The sequence below is a fragment of the Cavia porcellus genome, unplaced genomic scaffold, assembly GCF_034190915.1.
Source record: "Cavia porcellus strain 051 isolate PalLab524CR breed Dunkin Hartley unplaced genomic scaffold, mCavPor4.1 scaffold_12, whole genome shotgun sequence".
Taxonomy (NCBI): domain Eukaryota; kingdom Metazoa; phylum Chordata; class Mammalia; order Rodentia; family Caviidae; genus Cavia; species Cavia porcellus.
The window spans coordinates 58,381,878-58,403,429 of NW_026947495.1; the positions used below are offsets into that span (position 1 = coordinate 58,381,878).

General features: G+C 39.9%; 1 protein-coding gene and 1 non-coding gene across 4 annotated transcripts in view; both read left to right on the top strand.

The window, feature by feature from the left end:
• Positions 1 to 21,552, top strand: part of Myo3b (myosin IIIB) — a 448,610-nt gene that overhangs the window by 197,000 nt on the left and 230,058 nt on the right. For all 3 annotated transcript variants that reach the window (XM_063259246.1, XM_063259248.1, XM_063259247.1), the window contains exon 9: positions 10,454 to 10,609. In XM_063259246.1, coding sequence (XP_063115316.1) covers positions 10,454 to 10,609 — 156 coding nt within the window. The remainder of the gene's footprint in view (positions 1 to 10,453; positions 10,610 to 21,552) is intronic.
• LOC111754213 (U6 spliceosomal RNA) lies at positions 3,926 to 4,031 on the top strand. The gene has a single exon (XR_002788919.1). It is a non-coding gene; the product is annotated as a U6 spliceosomal RNA (small nuclear RNA).

Below are 21,552 nucleotides of genomic sequence, written 5' to 3' on the forward strand. Positions count from 1 at the left end.
ATGCTTGGGGTGGGAGCAGGGGGCATATATAAGGGAATCTTGGAGGCTGGGGATTTAGCTTAATGGTACAGCACCTGTCTAGCAAATGCGAGGTCGTGAGTTTGATCCCTGGTACAAAAAAAAAAAAAAAAAAAAAAGGAGTAACGGGGAATCTCTGCCCTTCCTCTCAGTTTTGCTATGAACCCAAAACTGCTCTGAAAAATAAAATAAAATAAAATAAAATAAAATAAAATATTCTCTGCATATTTCTTCTCTAACTGAAACCATAAGGAAATTTATTGGGAAACGGGAGTTGGCGGTATTGTTATTAGCATATTTATCACACAGTTATGAAAGGCTAGTAATTTATGATCCTGGCTAGCAAAGCTAGATCAATACAGAGATAAATGTCCTCCGCAAAATAGAATTTATATCATCCACATGATAATTGACCACTGTGTCATGCGTTCAGTCATCCATCTCATTACCTGATATAACTAGCAGGAAGGCTAGTATGTATGTTTCATTTATTAATAGACCCTGATATGAAATCCTCCAACCAGGTAACCTGGTACCTGTCCTTGGCAACACAATACACAGTTGTTCATCTCAGTAACAAGATCCCACAGAAAGATCAAACAACCTTTTTCAGTGTTGGACATCTGTTGTAGATATCTGAGAATGTCTAGGCTAGCATTATGTCGTCTCTTTCCTTTCTCCCAGGTGTGGGTTCTGTCTCCTTTTTTCCCTCAGACACAAGTGACATGCCTTGGAATAGAGGTGGGTATGCAAATGTTTTAAAAACATCTTTGTCGTCACTGACTCACAGTTCTGAGTATAATTTGAGACACAGTTATTTCACATCACCCATATTTGCCTTCCCTGAGCTATAGTGGCTATCTGTCCTCTGGGAAGAGACATGGGGAAGGTGAGAAAGGAAATTAGAAAGCTAACCATGTGTAAAACCTGTGCATGGAGTCAGCTCCATGACAGGGAGTGGAAACCATTCCAAATGCCTTCCTCCCTTCTTTTTCAGCCCACTGGGCACATTTGTTGCCTGCAGTATCTTTGTTTAGCTTTGCAGGGGTTAATCAGTTGGCCTATTATTCAGAAAATTAAAGGCTTGGCTGCTTGAGAGTTCCTTTCAGAAAGGATTAGGGTCTCTGATGAGGCTTTGATGTAATAGATGGAGCTGTTCTGCTTCATCATGCTAATGGAGGAGTTTTAAGGACTCCCCAGACTCTCTTTGACAGTGCATGTCTTTATTCATTCCCTTGCTTAAAATTAAAAAAAAAAAAATTATCTTAAGAAAACTTAGCACTTGAACAAAGCACTGGATGGGCATCCCTGGAGTAGGTGGCAAAATGTTCATTTCTTGGTCTAGCAGTACACAGAAGCCGTCCTTGCTGGCTTCCTTGGGTGGCCACTTCCTCTCTCCAAAGAAAAGAACCACCTCTTCAAAGAGAAGCAACAGTGATAATTATGACCTTGTTCCTTACTGCCTTTTGAAACTTTTGGCTCAGAAGGTGGGCAGAAAGGATGACAGGTGACAGTTATGATGGTGATATCTGTCCTCAGGAATATGAACCAAGGCAGCTATTGGCTGTGAAAAATCCAAATTTGCATAAAACATTTGCCTATTATCTTAAAAAAAATTATCCAGGCTTTTTAGTACTGGTTAAGTTGTTACAAAAGCCTGGCTTAGTTTATTTTCCCCAATTTTATGCTCATACTATCTGTAATGGTCATGTAATTGGCAATCGGCCAAAGAACAGTTGTCTCTTTACATCTTTAGCAAAGAGCACACATTAGGAAAGGAGGTGAAATGTGGGTGACAGTACCATGAGGACTGTTGCAGCTGTAGGCTATTATCTTTCCTCTTAAGTGGATCCCCCCACCACTATGTATTATGGCCTGAAATTCTAGTTGAAACCATCATTATCGTCATTTAGGAGGCAAATCTGATGTCCTGTTGCTTCCACACCCACCTGCGCGATGCTCCAGTCCTCTTTCCCCTCCCCCGACTCCCGCTGTTGGGATTAAATTGCTGCCTCCTTTAGCTGCTTTCAATCCACAGGCCGTATTTCTGCAATTTCCTTTGCGTTCTTTGCAGTAAACAGTGAGCGAATGGCAGCTTGGCGTCTGTTTTCCTTTACTTGAGCTATGCAACTTCTGGGCATTGTGTTCTGCAGGTTAGAATCAAGGGATGAGTCTGTACAGTTCGTCAGACCTCTGGGAGGGTTAGCCCTGGGCCTAGGTCAGAACTCAGGGCCTCTGTGTATTGGCCACCCATGGGAGCTTTTTCACTAACTGGCTCTCTGATACTAGGCATCAGTTGGGACTGAAGAGCATTACAAGGAACAGTCTGTGAAGCTGGGTGTGTTGGCTGGTGTGTGCCTATGGTCTCAGCACTGAGCTAGGGCCAGGGATGTAGCTCAGTGTGGGGGCTCCGGATTCATTCCCCACTAACACAAAAGCATGCAGAAACCTCTGAGACTTAAGGCCATGTGCATGGGAGGATAATAGTGTTTGTTATGTTACGTGTAGTATTTTCTGTGAAAGCTCACAGAAGCTGTATCTTTAGCAGTTATCATCTTCAGATGGTAGTTTTCAAGGCAACTAATCTGTTTGGTATTGTGGATTTTAAGAACTATAGGATGCTAATTTTTCTTTTCACGTTGCCTGTGAGAAATTCCAGAGCCAAACATGTGGCTCCTCTTTAAGCAAAATCCTTTCTTTTGTAGTCTAATTCCTTTGGATTTTCCCTTTGCTTCATTTTTCTCTTTTACCTGTAATTATTTTTTATCTTGCCTTGTTGCATGCACCTGATTTATTTAAGCATGTGTTGTTGAAGGATGCCTTAAATTATTTAAGAAATAATACTACAAACCAATCACATGCCCTCCTGGTGGGGATATAAAATAGCGACTGCTGCTCTGGAAAACAGGCCACTAGTTTTTCAAAAGATGAATATAATGTTAATAAGTGGTCCAGCAATTCTCCACCTAGATACATACCTAAGAAAAATAAAAGCGTGTGTCTGCATAAAAACAAGTGCAGATGGGGGCTGAGGATTTAGCTCAGCGGCGTAAGTGCCTGCCTTGCAAGTGCGTGGTCATGAGTTCAATCCCCTGTACCGATAAAAAAAAAAGAAAAACAAGTGCAGAAACATTAATAGCAGTATGAATTAATAATAGCTTTAAGTATAAAGGGTTGGGATGTAGTTCAGTGGTAGAATGCCTACTTGGTATATACAAGGCCCCAAGTTCTATACCTAGTACTACAAAAGTAAATAAAATAAAATGGAAAAAGGAAAGAAAATGGAAAACAAACATGGCACATCCGTACCAGGAAGCATTATTTAGCAATACGGGCAAGTTCAAGGTCATGAGTTTGATCCCTGGTTAAAAAAAAAAAAAAAAAAAAGGAGTTGCAGAAAGCCATACATACTACATGAAATGTCCAGATTAAGCAAATATTTAGAAACAGAAACAGATTAGTAGTTGCCCAGAATCAAGGGAGTTGAGGGAAGTAGAGGGTGACTGCTAATGGGTACAAGGTTTTTTTTGGGGGTGATGAAAATGTCCTAAAATTGATCTTGGCAATGGTTACATAACTGTGTGAACATGCTAAAAGTCTTTGAACTATACATTTTAAATAAATGAACTGTATGGTGTGTGAATTATTAAAGCTGTTATTAAAATCATTTGCAGTAATTAGTGATAAATTTTATGGAGTAGCTTTTGCTAGTCTTCTTACACTTTTAATTTTAATTTCCAGATATACACATTATAGTTAAATCCACTCATATTCAGCAGCATCTACATACTTGCTTGGGATCTTGAGTCTCTAAAGTGAGAGATGACCTTCTCCATAGTATGAAAATTCCCTCTCTACTATTGTGTCTATGATGTTTGATTCATTAGAAAACTCTGTAGTGGCTCACGTTCTAAGCCAGCAACACATATACTAAAATAGGAATAATACAGAGAAGATTAGCATGGTCCTTGTGCAAGGATGACATGCAAATTCATGAAGTGTTCCATATTTTTAGCCAGGTGTGGTGGCACATGCCTGTAATCCCAGTACTTGGGAAGCTGGGGCAGGAAGATCATTGCAAGTTCAAGACCAGCCTGCACTACAAAGTGAACTCAAGGCCAGTCTGAACTGCATAGTGAGACGCTGTCTTAAAAAAGAAAAGAAAAAAAAAATGCTGTCAATTCTGTCCATTGGTCCTAATTTTTGCATACCCCGTCTTCTCTGTCCTTGCCATCTTCCTCTACCTCATAGTGAATGTAAATGAGCAAGAGTGGTCAAGAAGTAAGAGGATAAGTAAGAGAAGAAGCATCATTGCAGTCAAGGAAAGAGAATGTTCTAGAAAGTGGGCAGGACGGTGGCCGCCATCAGAGTGTTGAGCAATAAGTCCAATGAAAACTAAAGAGGTCATGGAATCAGTAACTTGAGTCCTTTGAGAGAAGTTTCGGTGGGCAAGAAAGCTAAAGATGTTTACATTGACAAAGGTTTAGCTGCAGGTCCATCTATTAAATTTAAATTTGTCTAAGATTCCAGTGACACTCATGACATCTTCACATTCCACATCTAGAACTACCTTTGTCTCTGTATTTCCTTAGTTCAAACTGTCTGCTTCCTAGAAGGATGTCCTTCTATCCCTCCAATAGACTCCGTAATGTGGCACATTTGCTTTGCAAAGCAAATAGCTACTTTTGTTATCTCTCTGCTCAAAAATCTGGTGATGCATGGCTGAGGAAGTAGTCCTGAGCTGAAGATATAGCTCAGTGGCTGAGCACTTGCTTAACTGTGCAAAGCCTGCATTTTAATAAATAAAATAAAATAAAAAAATATGCCAGCCAGCCCAAGCTCACTGGGCAGGGCCTTCTATGTTTAAATGAGTGACTGAATGGATGATTCCAGCTAGATTCTCTCTCCCATTTCCATTAGAACTGTAGTAGTGGTCTACTCTGTTCCCCACATGAGGCTTTCTCAGGCCTCGTGGAGTTGGTTGCTCATTTCTTATAAAGGATGTCTGTGTATTATCCATTCCTTCATCTTGTAGGGAGAGAAATGCATACAAATGAGAATTATGGATCTAATTCAGGGCAGGGTGGCAAGTAGGATCAAGCAGAGCAATGCACTTCATATGTCCTTGGGCACTTACACCTGGACAAAGAAGCAGAACATGCCTGTCAAAATGGAAATGGATTTTTGAATCAAAGAAATTAGCCAGACATTCAAAAACAAAAGTACTCAAAGGCTTGAACTTGAAAATGTCAAAGCTTTTGCTTTGTGCTGAATTGTTAGACCTCAAATGTTGCCTTCTCTTCAGAATTTTGCAAGTTCTGATTAGGGCATCTGTGAAACAGGAATTTTGTCTCAGTGATAGGAATCACACTGAGAGAATATAACTAGTGGGTACAGTATTATGCATTTCTGATTCAAGGACCCAGTGAACATTAACATTCCCTTCTGGTTGTAGTTTGACTTTTCCAAAATTTGGGTGCTCCCCATGTGATAATATTGAGGCGGGCTGGCCAGGTTCTGATATCTATGACTGTAACTTTAGCTATTCCTGAGGGCTGAGGAAGTCAGGTCAGCTTAGTGAGGTGAACATTCACTAAATTAACGTAGGCAATGTCAACTTTCTCAGCCTGCCTTCTTTTCTTTTTTGAGGCATTAGTCATTTTGGGAAAATGCCTGTTTGTCATAGTCTTGTCTTCCAGAGTGGAAATTTTCTTCTAAGTCAGAGCACAGAGCCCTGCAATTCAGCCTATAATTAGTGCACACTCTGGAGCATTTGCTCCCCTTGAATTGGAGGCCTCTTTGTCAGTCAGGCTGCTGTTTGATGATGATAGGAACGGTGAATCATGGGCAGGGAAACATTGGTCGAATCAAAAACATTTAGATTTTCTGTACCCACAGGAACACTTAACAAGTTGCAAGCCTACAAGAAAATAGCAGAAAGTCTTCAAGACAAAAAGCTTGATAGACAGATGAAAAGCCAGGAGAATCCCGAGTTCTGATCTACTTTTGTCCGTCTGAGTGGTGTAAGATTGCTGTTACTCAGTCTCTTCTCACGAAGTTCACCAGTATTTTTAGTTTTGCTTTTTCAGCTGTTCTGTAGGAAGGATGTTTATTCATGAGTAAATATCAGTTTGTGACTAGTGATAAATAGCTCCTCTTTGTAGATACCCAGTTTTTTGGTTATGAAATCACATTTGGCAGTGATGGTGTGGCTGAGATTATGTCTGTAAGCAGGGAATGTGCAGGCAGCTTCAACTCCAGAGCCTGATCCTGCCTCTTGCTAAGAAATGTCCCCTTCTTGCCTGTTTCTGGCATAAGCCAGTCTGGAAGATCACTACAAATGGCTACAAAAACCTGTGTTCAATGTGGTGACACTAATGAATTCTTAGAATTAATCTTCAGCCTAGAAAGCATGATGGAAAGTACTAGAATTTCAAATTAGGTGGTGGATTGATTTCCTTAAGGCTGAAAGTTGTTCCTTTTCTCTTCTAGTGGGTTTTCCTATCATATTCAGTGCAACCACCAAAGCCTTATAAATCCAGGATCTCTTATACATGTCTCATCGTATGAAGAGGTTTTTATTGTGTTGTTTTATTTTGTTCCTTAGCACAGAGAAACATCTAAAACCCAATTTTAAAAGAGAAAAAAATCTTGCAGTGAAAGATTTACTTATGATTTGGAGGGGGAAAAGTTTTCAAAGTTAATCTATGCTTAACTTCTTTTTTTTAGAGCAAGAGACTGGAAACAGCTAAGCTGGGAAATAGATTTCTACTGTGAGTCACTGTCTCCTATAGAAACAGTAGCCCATAGAGTAACAGATGTGGGGATAACTAGGGGTCTCTGAGTCTCCCCACAATTTACTAACATTCCCCAGTTCCACCTTCATCTCTGCCCCTCATTCTTGCAACACAGCTTCTGAGGATGACATCTGGGGGGCTCATTAACACAAACAGGAGAAAGCAGTCTGCAGCCAAGTAAGTTCGGAGATGTGGCATCAAACGAAATTAAACATTTTCTTAACCCTCAAGACTTTAACAGGCTCCTGTGCATCCACTTGACTTGATTTCGAGAACTGTTGATGTCCCCAGTCTTCTTTGACCAGGAAACTAGGGTTCTTTCCTGGAATGACTTGCATGTATAATGCTTTACCCACCCACCTCACCTCACATAGGCTGGCCCCCATTTCCCATGACGATTCAGCTTTTTATGCATCCTTCTGAAAACTTTGCTCAGTCTCTGGCTGGAGGAAGATATTCTGTGTCTGAAATAATTCCTCACTTATTAAATAATCCTGAAATGAATAAATACTCACTTTCATTAGTTTTATACATTCTTTCTCCACAGCAGGAGAGAGGTGTGTTGGCATGATGTGTTCTCCATATGTCTGCATTAAAAATTGTATAGAGGCTTTCAGGAGTTTTAATGACCCCAATGGTTCCTTCTTCATCCTCTGTATTGTTTTACACATTGCACCATTTTAAACAACGCAGAGCCAAGTAAGAAGGATCCCTCTGAGAAATGGGGCATTGACCTCATCACTGTCAGGGCTTGACCTCAGTTTTCTCACCTCTGAAAATAGAGGGTTTGAGTAGGAAATCTTAAACCCTGTGACTCTGAAACTCTGTTTTTGTGTTATTAGTCCTAAAATATATGCACACACTGGTTTTGCTGTTTCTGTCTTTTCTCTCTTTTCAATTGGATTGTAGATCTGGAGGGAAAACATCACAATTCTTTATGGATTTGTTTTAGGTTATTCTGATGCTGTGTAATAAATGTTTGCTGAGTGAATGCCCTCTTTCTAGTAATGCATGATGTTCAGCCCTATCTGCTCCTAAGAGAGAACTTTCCTCTGTTGATCAACGCAATGATAATCCCCTTTCATACTGGCTCTTAAGCCGCATGAGAAAAAAGTACACAGGAGTGTTTTAGTATGCTTTCAAGGTCTTCTTGCCTTTCACCTAAAAACTCTCCAACGTGGTTGGATTTGTTACAATGCTGCTTAGCATTTCTCTCATACCCACTAGGATTCCATTTCACTGATCTCATAATATGACATTCAGCATACTCCAGTCTTATCAAGAGAAATTAACAAATCCTCTTGGTCATTGCTTCTAGACAGTGATGTGTACACTGTCTTCATTTCTTTTGGATCCTCACAAGATAACCGATTGGCCAGTTTCTTCTTGTCTGATTCTCTTACTTCCTTGCACTTTATTTTTATTCCCTCTGTGAACCAGAGAGACCCTAGCTAACATACCAGATGATTTTACAACCTTTCTGGAAGCCTTGCTTCTCCAGTGGGTGCTAAAATTGTAAAACAAAACAGACCACTTTCAGTTGCATCCCTAGACTCCAGGAGAGACCCAGTGTTACAGCTGGATGAAGTGTAGGGTTCCTGGCCTTTCTCATATCCTATTTCAGAGCTTTACTTCTTAAAGTACCCAAAGAAACCTGTTTTTGGACCCATCTGGAATGCTGGCCTTGGGCACCTGTGCCCTCACATGCCCTGATATTTTTTCTAATTGTCACTCTCACCCTCTTCTAAGCCCCCTTAGTTCGGCTCTGGTGAAGATGCAGAGACAGCTGCCCCAGTCCTTTTGGGTTATTTTTTTTCTTTTTTCAGTGAGCACTTACTGGCTGTCAGATGAAAGTTCACAACAGGAGGGAGCAAATCAAATGTGTTTTTCAGGGAAACTGGAGTTTTCTATTCCTGTGTTGCAGAAACAGATATCTGGTGATGAGAAAGACAGTATAACCTGACCGCTGTCCCGGGGCAGTCCTAGCTGTGATCCAGCAGATCCTGTTGTACCCATTCCCTTGAAGGCACCAGGAATGTTATGTAACTGTGGTTTTGTCTTCAGCTGGAAGCCTCAGGGGACATGTGGCTATTTTTATTTTAGACGTTTTCATATACCATGCCCCAAGCTAGAAGGACAGGGCTATTATTGATCTAATAACTACTTTTTGGGTTCCTTCTCTCTCAGGAAACATGGTGATTCACATTTGATTTCCTTTGACAGTCACATAGACAGGTGAATATAACTGATGTCAAGAGAAGACTGGTGATATAGGAATAGGATTACAGTCTTTTTTAGCATGTGTACTGATTTTGTATAATTGATAAGAAATATAATAGGTTACACAAAAGGCCTTGAAACTATAAAAGTCAAATGATTGATTTCTTTCCAAGGCAAGGTGGGGGTGGTATTTATAGTCCTGCAGGCAGCACAGGGGGATTTAGGTACTGCAGCTCCACAAGGCAAGGAAGGCCCTGAATCAATGTTCAACTGGACTAAGGGGCAAAGCGACCAAATGGCCTTTGGGACTAGAAGGTGAGGGATATGAAAGAGTTTTGAAGAAAAACTGCAGAGGTGAAGTAAAGCTTTCCTTGTAAATCTAATCACTGAGGATTGCTTTAGGAATTCTGCTTAACTGTCTGAAAAGATGTTCAAGGTGATGCTTTTTACCATTCGCCTGTGCATTTGATTTTTTAAAATGTGATGCTTTGGATGTCGGTGGTATTGGGAAAAGTAAAGGCATTTAGTTCATGGAGGGGACAGAATGGCACCGGTGTGTATTCAAAGCCTCCAGTGCGAGTTAAAGACTCACAGCTTCCCAGTGTGCATGCTGAAACTGCCTCCTCTCACTCAGGGCAGTTACTCAGAATAGAAATGTGGTGGTAATTCCATTTTTCTAGAAACTTCTGTGTATCAGAATCATCTTTAGCAACACAGAGAATGCAGCAAAATGTATTGCTATTGTTTTCTTTGAAAAGGACATTGAATCTGAAACAGAAAGTGGTTACACCAGTGTGGTTTTAACCAATTAACTGCAGAGGAGCTTAAAAGACTGAATTTTACTACTTCGAATGGACTTTTTGTTCCCTGTTTACATAATTTCATCCCAGTTCTTCTGAATTATATGGTAGTCACTTCCTGTTCTGAGGTTTCTTTTCTTCTTCAGAAGACATTAGAAATCAATCTGCCTGCCTTTCTTTTTCTTTGAGATTTGTTTCTTTTCTTGCAAATATACTTTCTCCATTACTAAATAAAGGATGTTTCATATTTTAAGATTCACTTGAGGTGATAGTATTTAATTCTAGATATTTGTGAAACTTGATTCCATTGAAAAACATTTTTCTGTAATGAAAAATCAGATAGAAAATTGTCTGACCACTCTGTTTTTAAATGTTTTAAATACTACCAAGTAAATCGATGTTAAATTTTGATTTCACATTAAGTATTTACTTAAACTAAATAGAGTTCTGATTTTTTAATTCAACTGATATTGTTTTTTACTTTCTGGTGTTAATAAAGAGTTATGTATGATGATTGGCGAGGTTTTATAAATGAGCCTTCTCATCTCCTCTCCCCCTGTTCACCAAGGAACAGGGTGTCTCAGTCTGTACTTTCGATTGTTGATTTTTTTCAAACAGGTGTCTTATTAAGGATTTTGAAAAGCGACCTTCCGTCACACAGCTCCTGGACCACCCATTTATTAAAGAAGCTCACGGAAAGGTTCTGTTTCTGCAGAAACAGCTGGCCAAGGTGCTTCAAGAGCAGAAGCATCTGAACCCTGTTGCTAAAACCAGGTACGATTCTCTGTGTCCTGCATCTTCCCTCCTGTTGTTTATAAATATGATATGGCGTGTTTTTGGATTTGCCCGGCATTGTTGCTGTTCAGTTCCATTTACGTGACATGAAGCGCTCCCTGCCCAGAGGGAGAACAGGCAGCCTGCAGAGACAAACAGTCTCTGCAGTTTGTGCTCAGCAGCTAATTTCCATCAGATGGCTGAAACTTCACTGCCCTTGTATTCAGTTAGCTCTAGGTAAAAATCAGCAGATACATGTATATGTTTATATTTAATATAAATATGGAGTTTTTAAGCCAATGAAGGTAACTGTACAAAAGCAGCCACAGCTTGAGATTGTGTGAAAAATCTCTACCTAGTCCTTGCAAACTGGAGAGCCAAAATACAGGCTGTAAAATAATTGCAGAAAGGTTTGCATTCAATAGTAGAGGTTTTTCTTTAATATGCTCTGAGACTGTTTCTACTTTATTTAAACATTCCTTAGAGTCAATTTAATATTCTAGATGATTATTTCAGATCTTGTCCATGCTCTCTAAAGCAACTGTGATTCTCACCCCACCCTATCCTCTTTTTAAAAGAGATAGAGTTTTTAAAATGTTTATTTTCAGGGGCAAGTTCTTAAAACAGTATTTTGTGGTGAATCTCAAAGAAATAGATCATTGGTTTCTGTCCAGTGGGTGGCAGAATCTCTCTTTAAGAAAAAAATTAAATGCAAATAAGTCTACCTCTTCTGCTCAGCAAGTATTTGGTTTTATAAAACTGGTCAGGATACAGATAAGCTCCAGTCTATTATTAACTGAAAGAACATTGAAGGAGGTGAAGAAAATAAAATGTTAAGTCACAAATTCTAGAAATATTCATGTATTCTGCAGAAAATGAGTTACAAAGCAAGAAGCCAAACGCAGCCTCAGACCTCCAACTAGCCAGAGGCATAGTACAGAGGTGATTTTTCTCAGCCATAACCTGCTTTCTTTTTAGACAGTTCAAAACACATTCTCTGTGACAGCTTGTTTCTATGACTTCTCTACGTAGTGGAGAAACAGAAACATTCTTGTGATTTGATGTCTTTTTGAAGCAAGAGGATCTTGTGTTTGAGCCCTGGGAACTAAAGCCTCCTTTCTTCCTGTGGCTTCTGTCCCTGTATCAGCCGAAGAGAGTCCTCTACAACCTGCTCTAGTGTACACAGAGACACACACAGCCGTGGGGTTAACACCCAGAATGAAGATGAGGTGCAGCGAGGCATACCACCCAAAGCACCCCCAGCCCTTAGCTGCTCTGAGTCGAGCCCTGTCCCCTTCAGTGTTCTTGTTCTGAGATCTGCTGTCAGACAGTTTCTGCAGTTTCATTGCAGAGTGATCCAGCTTTGCATGCCTGCCTTACTTTACCTGTCCAGATCTACGTTTTCTTAAAAACAAAAAACTCAAAAAATCTTTTCTCCTTTCCCCACAGAAAAATCATGACTGCATGCTCTCTCATCCCTTTGCTCTAATTTTTCTTTATTTTTTTTTTTAATTTTACCAACATCACTTTACTTATTTTTTTATTTTTTATTTTTTATCGGTACTGGGGATCGAACTCACGACCGCCTGCTTGCAAGGCAGGTGCTTATGCCGCTGAGCTAAATCCCCAGCCCCAATTTTTCTTTATTTTTGGTAAGTTTTTCGATGTCAAAAGTCCCTTAGGGTGGCGAAGGCTTCTCACAGGGTCTTTATAATCTTGAGTTTCTTGTAGTAGTTTGTATTTCTTTCAACAGTCATTTTAAAAAATACAGCCTCAAAAATAGATATCAAAACTTTAAATGGTCTCCTTTTTAGGAGCCAGGAGAATTAATTCCAAAGGGAACATGATGCGTGTAATCAATAGTTGCCCTGCTTGTTAGTCCACGGAGTGAGTCACTTCTGATCAGTAGCTGCTGAAATGTTGGCTATATATGAAGCGTGATAAAAAACATGATTGTTTAATTGTTTTTAAAATTATTACAGTGAAAGACACATTGGTATTAATTCCCACTAAACCTCCAACCCCTTGCTTTGAGCCTCCTTATTCTTGCCATTTTCGAAAGCAGTTGTGGAAGTTCTTTTCTGAGTTCTTTAGTTGTGCTGGTGTGATTGTCTCAGTGTCCTGAGTAGATTCAAAACATTCACCTTTCGTGGTTGTTTTGACGTTGGAGAAGAGCCAGAAGTTGCATGATGCCAGATTCAGCAAATAAGGTAGAAGAAGATACACTAGAATATTTCACCACACTGCCTTTCTGTTGCATGGCATGAAGCAGCAACCTTCACCGGGTTTCCAATCACACCTCATAAGATACCAGGAAGGAGGGCTTCCAAAGCTGTGTCAGGAAGTGGTGAGAACATTGGAATAAGCGTGTTTCAAGCAAGGAAGAGAATTATGAGAGAAGTTAATGGAAATGTGTCTTTTACTCGGATAAATTTAAAAATTTTACCATTCACTGTTGATCACACCTCGTATATGTTTTTAAAGCCCATCCAGGAATACTCTTAGCCATCATTTGATGTTAATAAGTCAATGTATTTAAGATCACGTGCTTCTCCAAAAGGTGGAAAGGACAAAGAATAATTGAACTGAGAGCACAGATAAGTGAGGCTAATGGGCAATCACTTTTAACACAGTGACTGCATTAGAGTAGGCAGGACCATATAGGGGGTCTACCAGGTTTGAATCCTGGTTCAGCCACTTAACTGGTTAAATTATTTATTTTTTCTTTTTGAAGTTTCTTCTATAAAATGGAGATTATTTTGAGGGTTGAGGCTACACATAAAATTTTGCCGTAGTGCTCTATTCAGACACCCCTCAATTAATGTTAGTAGTATACAGTCTACTTAACTGGGATCCTTTCATTTTTTTTAACACCAATTTCCTCTTGCCCTCAATTTGTGAAAACTTATCTTTTTACTTACTTTAGACGATCATAGCAATAAACAGTCCCAAAGCACTAAAGGTAAAAAACACCAACTTCTATCTCTTATTCAAAGTCTAATTTATTCATTTATTCTCTGTAGAGACATTGATATGTGTATAGGTGTCGGGTTCTATGCTGAACACAGGAACTACAAAGGCAAATTAGATAGGGTCTCTGATAAGAAGCTAATAGTCTGATGTGTGATATGGACAAGAATCAGGTAAGAACAGCTTACATGAAATGGCTGGGCTACCTCAGAGCCCTTGGAAAAGGACACTTAGGCCAGTTCTGGGTTGGAATGCTTGGGGAAGACTCCCTGAGACTGATGGGGAAAGAATCCTTAAATTGTCCTGGAGAACAAATAGAGGTGATCAGGGAAGTAGGTTATGTAGGTAGAGGGAAAAGAATGAGCAGGGGGCAAGGGCAAAGGCACAAGGGCTGAGAGAGGGCGGGGAACAAGTGGTTGGCCTCACTGAGTCTAGGGAAGGCCAAGTAGGAGAGAGACACAAGGCAGGCAGAGGTCAGGTCTGGATGAGGCTGGGGAGACTGATTTGTTCCTTAGGCAGTAGGGGGCCACTGAAAAGATTCAAGCAGGGATGTGCTCCTGAGGTCATTCTGACTGTAATGTGGAGAATGGAGCGGAACAAGGAGTGGGCGGCCATGCGGTTATAAATGGCAGAGGATGCTGCGGGAATGGTAATGTCAGAAGTGGTATGCATTGGTTGGAGGAGTTTAGGGAAAGAGAGAAGAGTATAGGGTGAGCCAATCTGAGCTGCCTCCTGCCTTGGTTCCCATTGCAATCAACTAGAAGTTGCCAGATATTAACAGAGACCAGTCAAACCGGTGCTTCCTCTTCCTATCCTATCAAGGTAATGCCAAGTATGTACACGGGTTACACAGTTTCCAGCTTTCTGCCCAAAATAGGGTTCTTTAGTGGTGCAAACAGTCCTACCCACTCCCCCCACGCTGGAGTAACTTGATTTTGAGAGTGAATCCTGAGAAATGAGCACTCACAGAATACTGCTTGTTCCTTGCAAAGGCGAGAAAGGTCTGGTCCTCCCTTAGCACTGGGCCCACAGCCGAGAGAAGCTGCTGGAGAGAAGGCAGAAGGATGGGGAGGAAATGGACATGGAAAGAAGGATCTCATGGAGAGGGGCACACTGAAAGAGGAAGCAATAGAAGCAGCAGGAGGGAGTGGATAAAGGAAGTAAGAGGGAGGTTGGTAGACTAAAGAGAAAGAAGCTCTAAATTAGGAAAGATACTTAGAGGTGAAATGAAAATGCTCATAAAACCTGAGGGAGTAGAGGGACTATTTATGAGGAAACTAATGTTGAAAGGCCTTGATGTTTTCAAAATATGAAGAAAATGTGGTCTCAGAGTTGAGAGTGGGCTTTGGACTCCAGGGAGGTGCTACATCTTTAAGAGAGACAACTTGGAGAATATGATAAAGAATCAATTAAAGGAAGACACAAGGTTACTCAAAAGAAATCCAGGTAGAAAGTAACTGAATAGTACTTCAGTGCAGTGAACTTAGTGAGTGTTTAAGCTACTACACGTAAGACATTCAGGACAGTATTTAGCACCGGAAACTCTCAGAAAATACACCATTGGTACCATCTTCCTGTCTGTCACCTTGAGAGACTGTTAGGGACAGGGAGCAGAGTTAGCGATGCAGGTTCTGTTGGCTTCTTGGGGCAGAACCTTGTGTCAGTGGACATGGATAATAAACAGGGCAGAGCAGTCCAGGAAGAGGGGAGAGAAAGAGAAGATGTAGTGGCTTATTGACCTCCAGGCTGATCTAGGCAGAGAGCAGTTTCTGTGAAGGTGAAGAGTAGACTGATTGAGTGTAAGACAGTGTGAAGGACGATTGTGGAACTGAGATTTGGGGAACTTTCAAGAGATGAACAGAAACTAGTCAGAGTTGACAACTTCAATGCAGTAGAAACAAGAGTTTTTAAAGCATCAACAAGTTGAGGAATCTGTGAGTAGAACATGAGAGCAGTGAAAAAGTAATTGATGATAACAAGGGGAAAACTCAAGCTTGATAACAGGAGGAAGGGTGTGGAGACTGCAATTGGGAGTCAGGTGCTTAAGAGGATGACATAAAATGATGGTATGAGAGGAAGACCTGAGGCCGCTGTGACAGCAGAAAAGAGATCGGTTAGGGAGAGCAGAGGTTGGGTAAGCCAAGGGGGCAGGAGGATAGCATACCCAGTGGTCTGAGGCTGAAGCAAGAGGAGCACATGTATAAGCCTAGCCGGGGTGATCTAGCAAGATACTAACAACAACAACAACAAAAAAAGCTGGGATGTAGCTCAGTGTTTTGGGTTCAGTTCCACAGACAAATAGGAAATGTACTTGACCCACAATGAAACACATTACTGTATAACACACACACACACACACACACACTACTCAAGAACAAGGTAGGAATCATGAGGAGCTAGTGTACAATACAAGGAAGGTGCACTGAGTCTTGGGCTTGAGTGGTGCAGCCTCTCTCACCTCTCCTGGGTCTGAGCCTTCCATCTATTCTCAGGCACAGTGCTATACTTGCCCTAGGGTGGGTAGCCTGCGTGCTATATAAGGGACAGAAAGAGGCTAGCCTTGTGCTCTTTCTCTGCTTCCCTCCCTTGTTGCTTCTGCTGTCTTCCACTGCCAGGAACTTTTCCTCCTTGCCATGTGCCACTCTGTCTTGGAGTTAACTAGTTATGGACTGAAACCTCCTCAAACTGTGAGCTAAATAAATCTTTCTTCCTTTAACTTTGGGCATCAGGTATTTTGTCTCAGCAATGAAAAAAGTAACCAAGACACATGGCAGATATTCAATTTAGGCAGAGCAGTTGTGTATCCAAGGCTGATTCTCTTAAAGGAGATTAAAAAGTTCTAAAATTCCATAAGCAATAGTTTGAGGCTGCTTTCTTGTTCCAACTGTCAGGAATGCTTTTAAGCAGTTTGCTCATTTCCTTGATATTAGCTTTTATTTCCTTGACCTTCTTTCTGAAGGATTTCTTTGACTTTATTTATTTATTTATTTTACTTTATTTGTTAATATTAAGAAGAAAAGGTAAAACAAATTTTCACAACAAAGTAATGAAAAAGTAACAATTGTTGATAAATTACACAACATTATCTTTAGTCACTCAAGTACAAAATATGGGCATAAAAATTTCTTCAATCAATATTAGCACAATCTTTCCTATTCAGTGAACTAAGTGACACTAATGGTATAACTAACTTGCATTTTTTTCTTTTCCCTTCTATCCTTTCTCTTTTCCCCTATCTTAGTTTCTTCTTTTTATTGAACAGTTTCCTCCCATTTCACAGTGACTATTGTATATTTTGAACCTTATGGTTTTACATATGTCACTGTGGTGTGATGTTTTTCAATCCTTCTGGAAAGATACACAGAAGGGGAATACCTGGGTTGAATGGGACCTCTAATCCTAATTTTTTGAGGAATCTCCACACTGATTTCCACAGTGTTTGTACTAGCCTACTCTCTAACCAACAGTTGTAAAGGGTTTCTTTTTCCCTACTCTTTGACTTTTTTTAAAGGACTTCTTTGAAAAACTAGTTTTTTAAACCCTTGAATTCATTGATATTACATGGTCTGTCACCTCATCGTTAAAGTTCAAAGAAGTAGACTTGAGGTTCAAAGAAGTAGACTTGAAATCATGCATTTTATTATTTATAAGCATTCTGGAGAGAAGAGAACACCACTCCCTGAAGTGTGGGAAGGCCCTGATCAGTTGCCATGACCATGAACTCAACTGTGAACCTCAAGAAAACCACAAGTTCCAGCATGTCCTGCCCCGTAGGAGGCTTGGAGCTAGCTGAGAGGCAAATGTTGAACCCGCAAAGGCCAGAGGTCTACTTTAAGTGTTGCATGTTGCTTTGTAGAAGAAATTGCTAGTCTTTTTTTTTTTTTTTCTGCTGTTTAATGGATTTTGTTCTGCCCTCGTAATTTGCCTGAGGCTGATTAAGGCAATGACTTCAGTTTTTTTGTTTTGTTTTTAATTTCTTTTCAACCTGCAGCAGTGACCTTTAAAAACAGATTTCTTACCGGTTACCTACTGTGCTTTCCCCAGCTGGCCTTGCTCCCTCACTGCTTATTCTGCCTGTGAAAACACACACATACACGTGAACTCACGTTTGTACACCACTCTATTACATATACTGATGGATTCTGGGTTCCTGTGTAAATTAGTGGTGCTGGAATGATTATTTCATAACGTGCCAAAAGATACTCAACACACAGGAGGTTCCCAAAACCCAAGGCTATCCTTAGTCTGCACTCCATCTCACTACTGTGGCAAGCTGAAACTCTTGGTAAATGTTCCAAGCAAATGTTCCCGTTGGAGTCTCAGTTCTTCCAAAACTCCATTTGGTTGAGAAGCAGGGCCTGGCAACCAACATGCTTAGAGCCTCCTAAACACAGTAGGAAATCTAGAAAAATGCAATATAGACTTACCTGGATTTGAAAATGTCTTTGAGCCATTAAAAATGTCAAGAGCCATACTCTTTTGATATAACAAAATCAAACTCTCTCTCTCTCTCTCTCTCTGCTTTTCTCCCTCCCTCCTTCTATTTCTCTATCCTTTAGAATACTCACCCAAGTACTTTGTAGTAATTTTCATAGGAAAGAAGGAATTTTTCAGCAAAAATCAGGAGTGGATGTTATTCTTATATAAGGCACTAGGTGGAGCATGTGGATTTGAAGAAAATTTAAAATTGGAGTTAGTAGCAGTAGTGATAATCATTTAATGCAAGGAAACTGAAAAAAATTATACCAAATTTATTTTCATTAATGTCAGCTATAGAGAAATATAAAATAATGTAACAATTTTTGCAAGTATATCTGAAGTCTAAGATAATGTTTTAAAAAGAGATAGAAATTAAAATCAATAATGTTTTTCTTTAATAAACTCTCCAACCCAAAGGAAGATAACAAGCTCTCTAAACCCCAGAGCCAAAGGAAAGTAAGTCAGGCAGTAGTTTCAGAGGACATTGTTGGGTTGGTATGAGTGCACATGTGTGTGTGTGTGTGTGTGTGTGTGTGTGTGTGTGTGTGCATTTTCTGGTTGGGAAAGTGGAAGATTTTTATCAGAGTAGAAAAATCTTGTATCTACATCACTTCTAGGTGATCAACTTCAATTTTTGGCGTAAATACTAAGTATTTTAATTGACCATAACAGGGAAAGAAGTCATGCAGTGCTAGTAACAGCAGGTAAAATCTTTTGAAAGTTTGTGGGTTCATTTGTTTATAAAATATTACTGGGGAAAACCCCTGTGAGAATCAAACACAGACAGCATCTACATGATGCTTGGAAGGCTGTATTTGTGCTATAGGCAGATAGGTCACTGCAAATATAGACAGTCTGCTACAGGCTCAGAAGATGCTAATCCCCAGCCTGGTGGTTTGGTGCTACGTGTGTTTACACGGGAAGTGTACTGGTGAAGTTCCAGTGGAAGTCTCCCCTACAGTGCTTTCCTTCTAGTTGGCTCTAAGAAGCTTGGCATTTGGGGATATGGTTCAGAGGACATTTGAGTCACAGTCAGGAGTATCTGGGAAGCGCACGATGGGTCCAGGGCCACTTTGTATTCTTGTTTCCTTCCCCAGTCTGCCTGTTACTGTTCTGCTCTCAGAGTCCTGAGACAGCTGCTGTCTTTCCAAGATGTTTAGTTGAACCTGGTGGAGAGACAGAGGAAAAGTGCTTATTCATTCCATCTTGACAGGAGCCAGGTCCGCTGACAAAGTTTTAATTCTTGACTTTCTTTGTCAAATGATATGTAGGATAAATTCCAACTTACCTTATTTCACACAGATGTAAGACAAATTTAAGAAGGACATAAATTTGCTGAACTTAATATGATGAGAATTTAATTATTCTATTAAAAAGCATTAAAGCATTGTGTAATTTTTCTGGACAAGTAACTTCAAGCAGAAAAAAAAGCTTTGGTTCATATAGGGGTTTTGATCAGAAAGGTGTGCCTTTCTTTTCTTTTATCAGTGAAATGGTTACCTAGAAGCAGGGAGCTGCTCTGAGTTATAGTAAAATTTCACACAAATTTGATTTCTCTTTGTTATCACCAATATACAAAGATACCAATGAATAAATTGTTCTGTTTGATAACTTAAAGATGCTTAGATTATACGAAGCATTGTGGTGCATGCCTGTAATTCCAGCACTCAACAGGCTGAGGCAGGAGAATTGCTTGACTCAGAGCCAACTTGGGTTACACAGTGAGTTCAAGGCCAGTCTAAACTACATAGTGAGACCTTGTCTCAAAAACAAACAAATAACCAAAAAATGCCCTCCCAAACAACAACAATAAAGATTTTAAAAAGATGAAAAAATACCAAGGTTATACATTTTATTTTAAATAAAGTTAAGCTGCGTTCTATATAGGTCCTTTATATGAATAGCAGCAATACTGATCCTAGTACAAAAAATGACTGACAGCATGTTTGTAATCTTCCTTCCTCAAATCTGTCAGAGAGAGAGATTGGGAAGGGAGATTTAATTTAATAGACTTGAAATAAACAGGAAAAGAGCCAATTTTTTATTTGTCTCTTTCCATTGTGTTGTATGCTTAAGACTCAATACGTAGAGCTGATGAGTTTGCATCTTTCTTTTTTACCTACACTTAGTAGGTGTATATCAAAATTCTATGACTTCTAAATTGTACTCACAGGCAAAGTGGAGGTAGAACCCACTTGTGGACCTGGCTAGATTGGACCATGTCAGTGGGTGACATCCTACTGAGCTGTGATGAGGGTTGGCAAACAAGGTATCAGAAGAACCCGGTTGTGAAGCTTCTCTTGGCGAGTTTACAGTACATGAGAGAATATGTGTAGTTGTGTTTAATTAATGGTACTCTGAATAATGTGTTGATTCCAGATTTTGACAAGGATATAAATACAGGACTTGATGCGTTTTTTTCTGGCCCTTCTGTGTTTTTGTTCTTTGGTTTTTTGATAGAGGGTCTCACTCTGTGGTTCAGTCTGGCCTTGCACTCACAATGATCCTTCTGCTTCAGCCTCCCTAGCGGTAGGGTTACAGGCATGCACCACTCCCAGCTCCTTCTGCATTTTTCTCTTTCTTTTATTTCTTTGGTACTGAGGATCAAACTCATGTACGCTTGCCAGGTAGGCCCGTGTGCTGCCTGAGCAAAACCCCTGGCTCCTTCTGCATTTTTGTATCTGTGGCTACATATGCTACCAATCACCCGTGGGATAGATAGACCAGTCATAAATGAGTCTATTTGTAGGTTGGAAAATTAAGATATTGGAAGGTAGAGGAGTTTCTGAGTGTCCCATACTCACACATCTGGGGCTAGAACCCAGAGCTCTAACTTCTAAATTAGTACTTTCCCACAACACCATATTAAGTCTTAACAAGTTTATGAAAGGTATTGAAGGAAGGTCTATTTTGACGTAGAATTAATGTTATGCCTCAAAGAACTATTTTTTGGTGTACTGTGGCAAACGGATTGTTGTTATTACCAACCAAGTTTTTAAAATGTCTGGTGAGCAATGTCCCCCCCCAGAAAAAAAACTCACATTTATATACAAAAAGATATGTCTAATATATTGTGTGCTATGTTGTTTTTAGTAGCCAAAAAAAAAAAAAAAAAAAAAGAATTAGCGTAAATGTTGGCCAACATAAAAAAAATGGGTAAGTAGGTTGACATATCTTTATTTGATGAGACATTGTCCATGTTAAGGTGACTGATAGCTTAAAAAATCATAATACTGAATGAAACAAGTAAGTTTACAGAATGAGCGTCTGGGATTTAGCTCAGCGGCATAAGCGCCTGCCTTGCAAGCATGTGGTCGTGAGTTCGATCCCTGGTACTGGTAAAAAAAACCAGAATTTACAGAATGAAATCTAGAGTATAATATAATTTTTATAATTAAACCTAAAGAACTTATTCATCTTATTCATGTGTATGTCCACATATTTGGCCAGCATTTGAAATAGACTGCAAGGGCACACACCAAATAATGGTCACC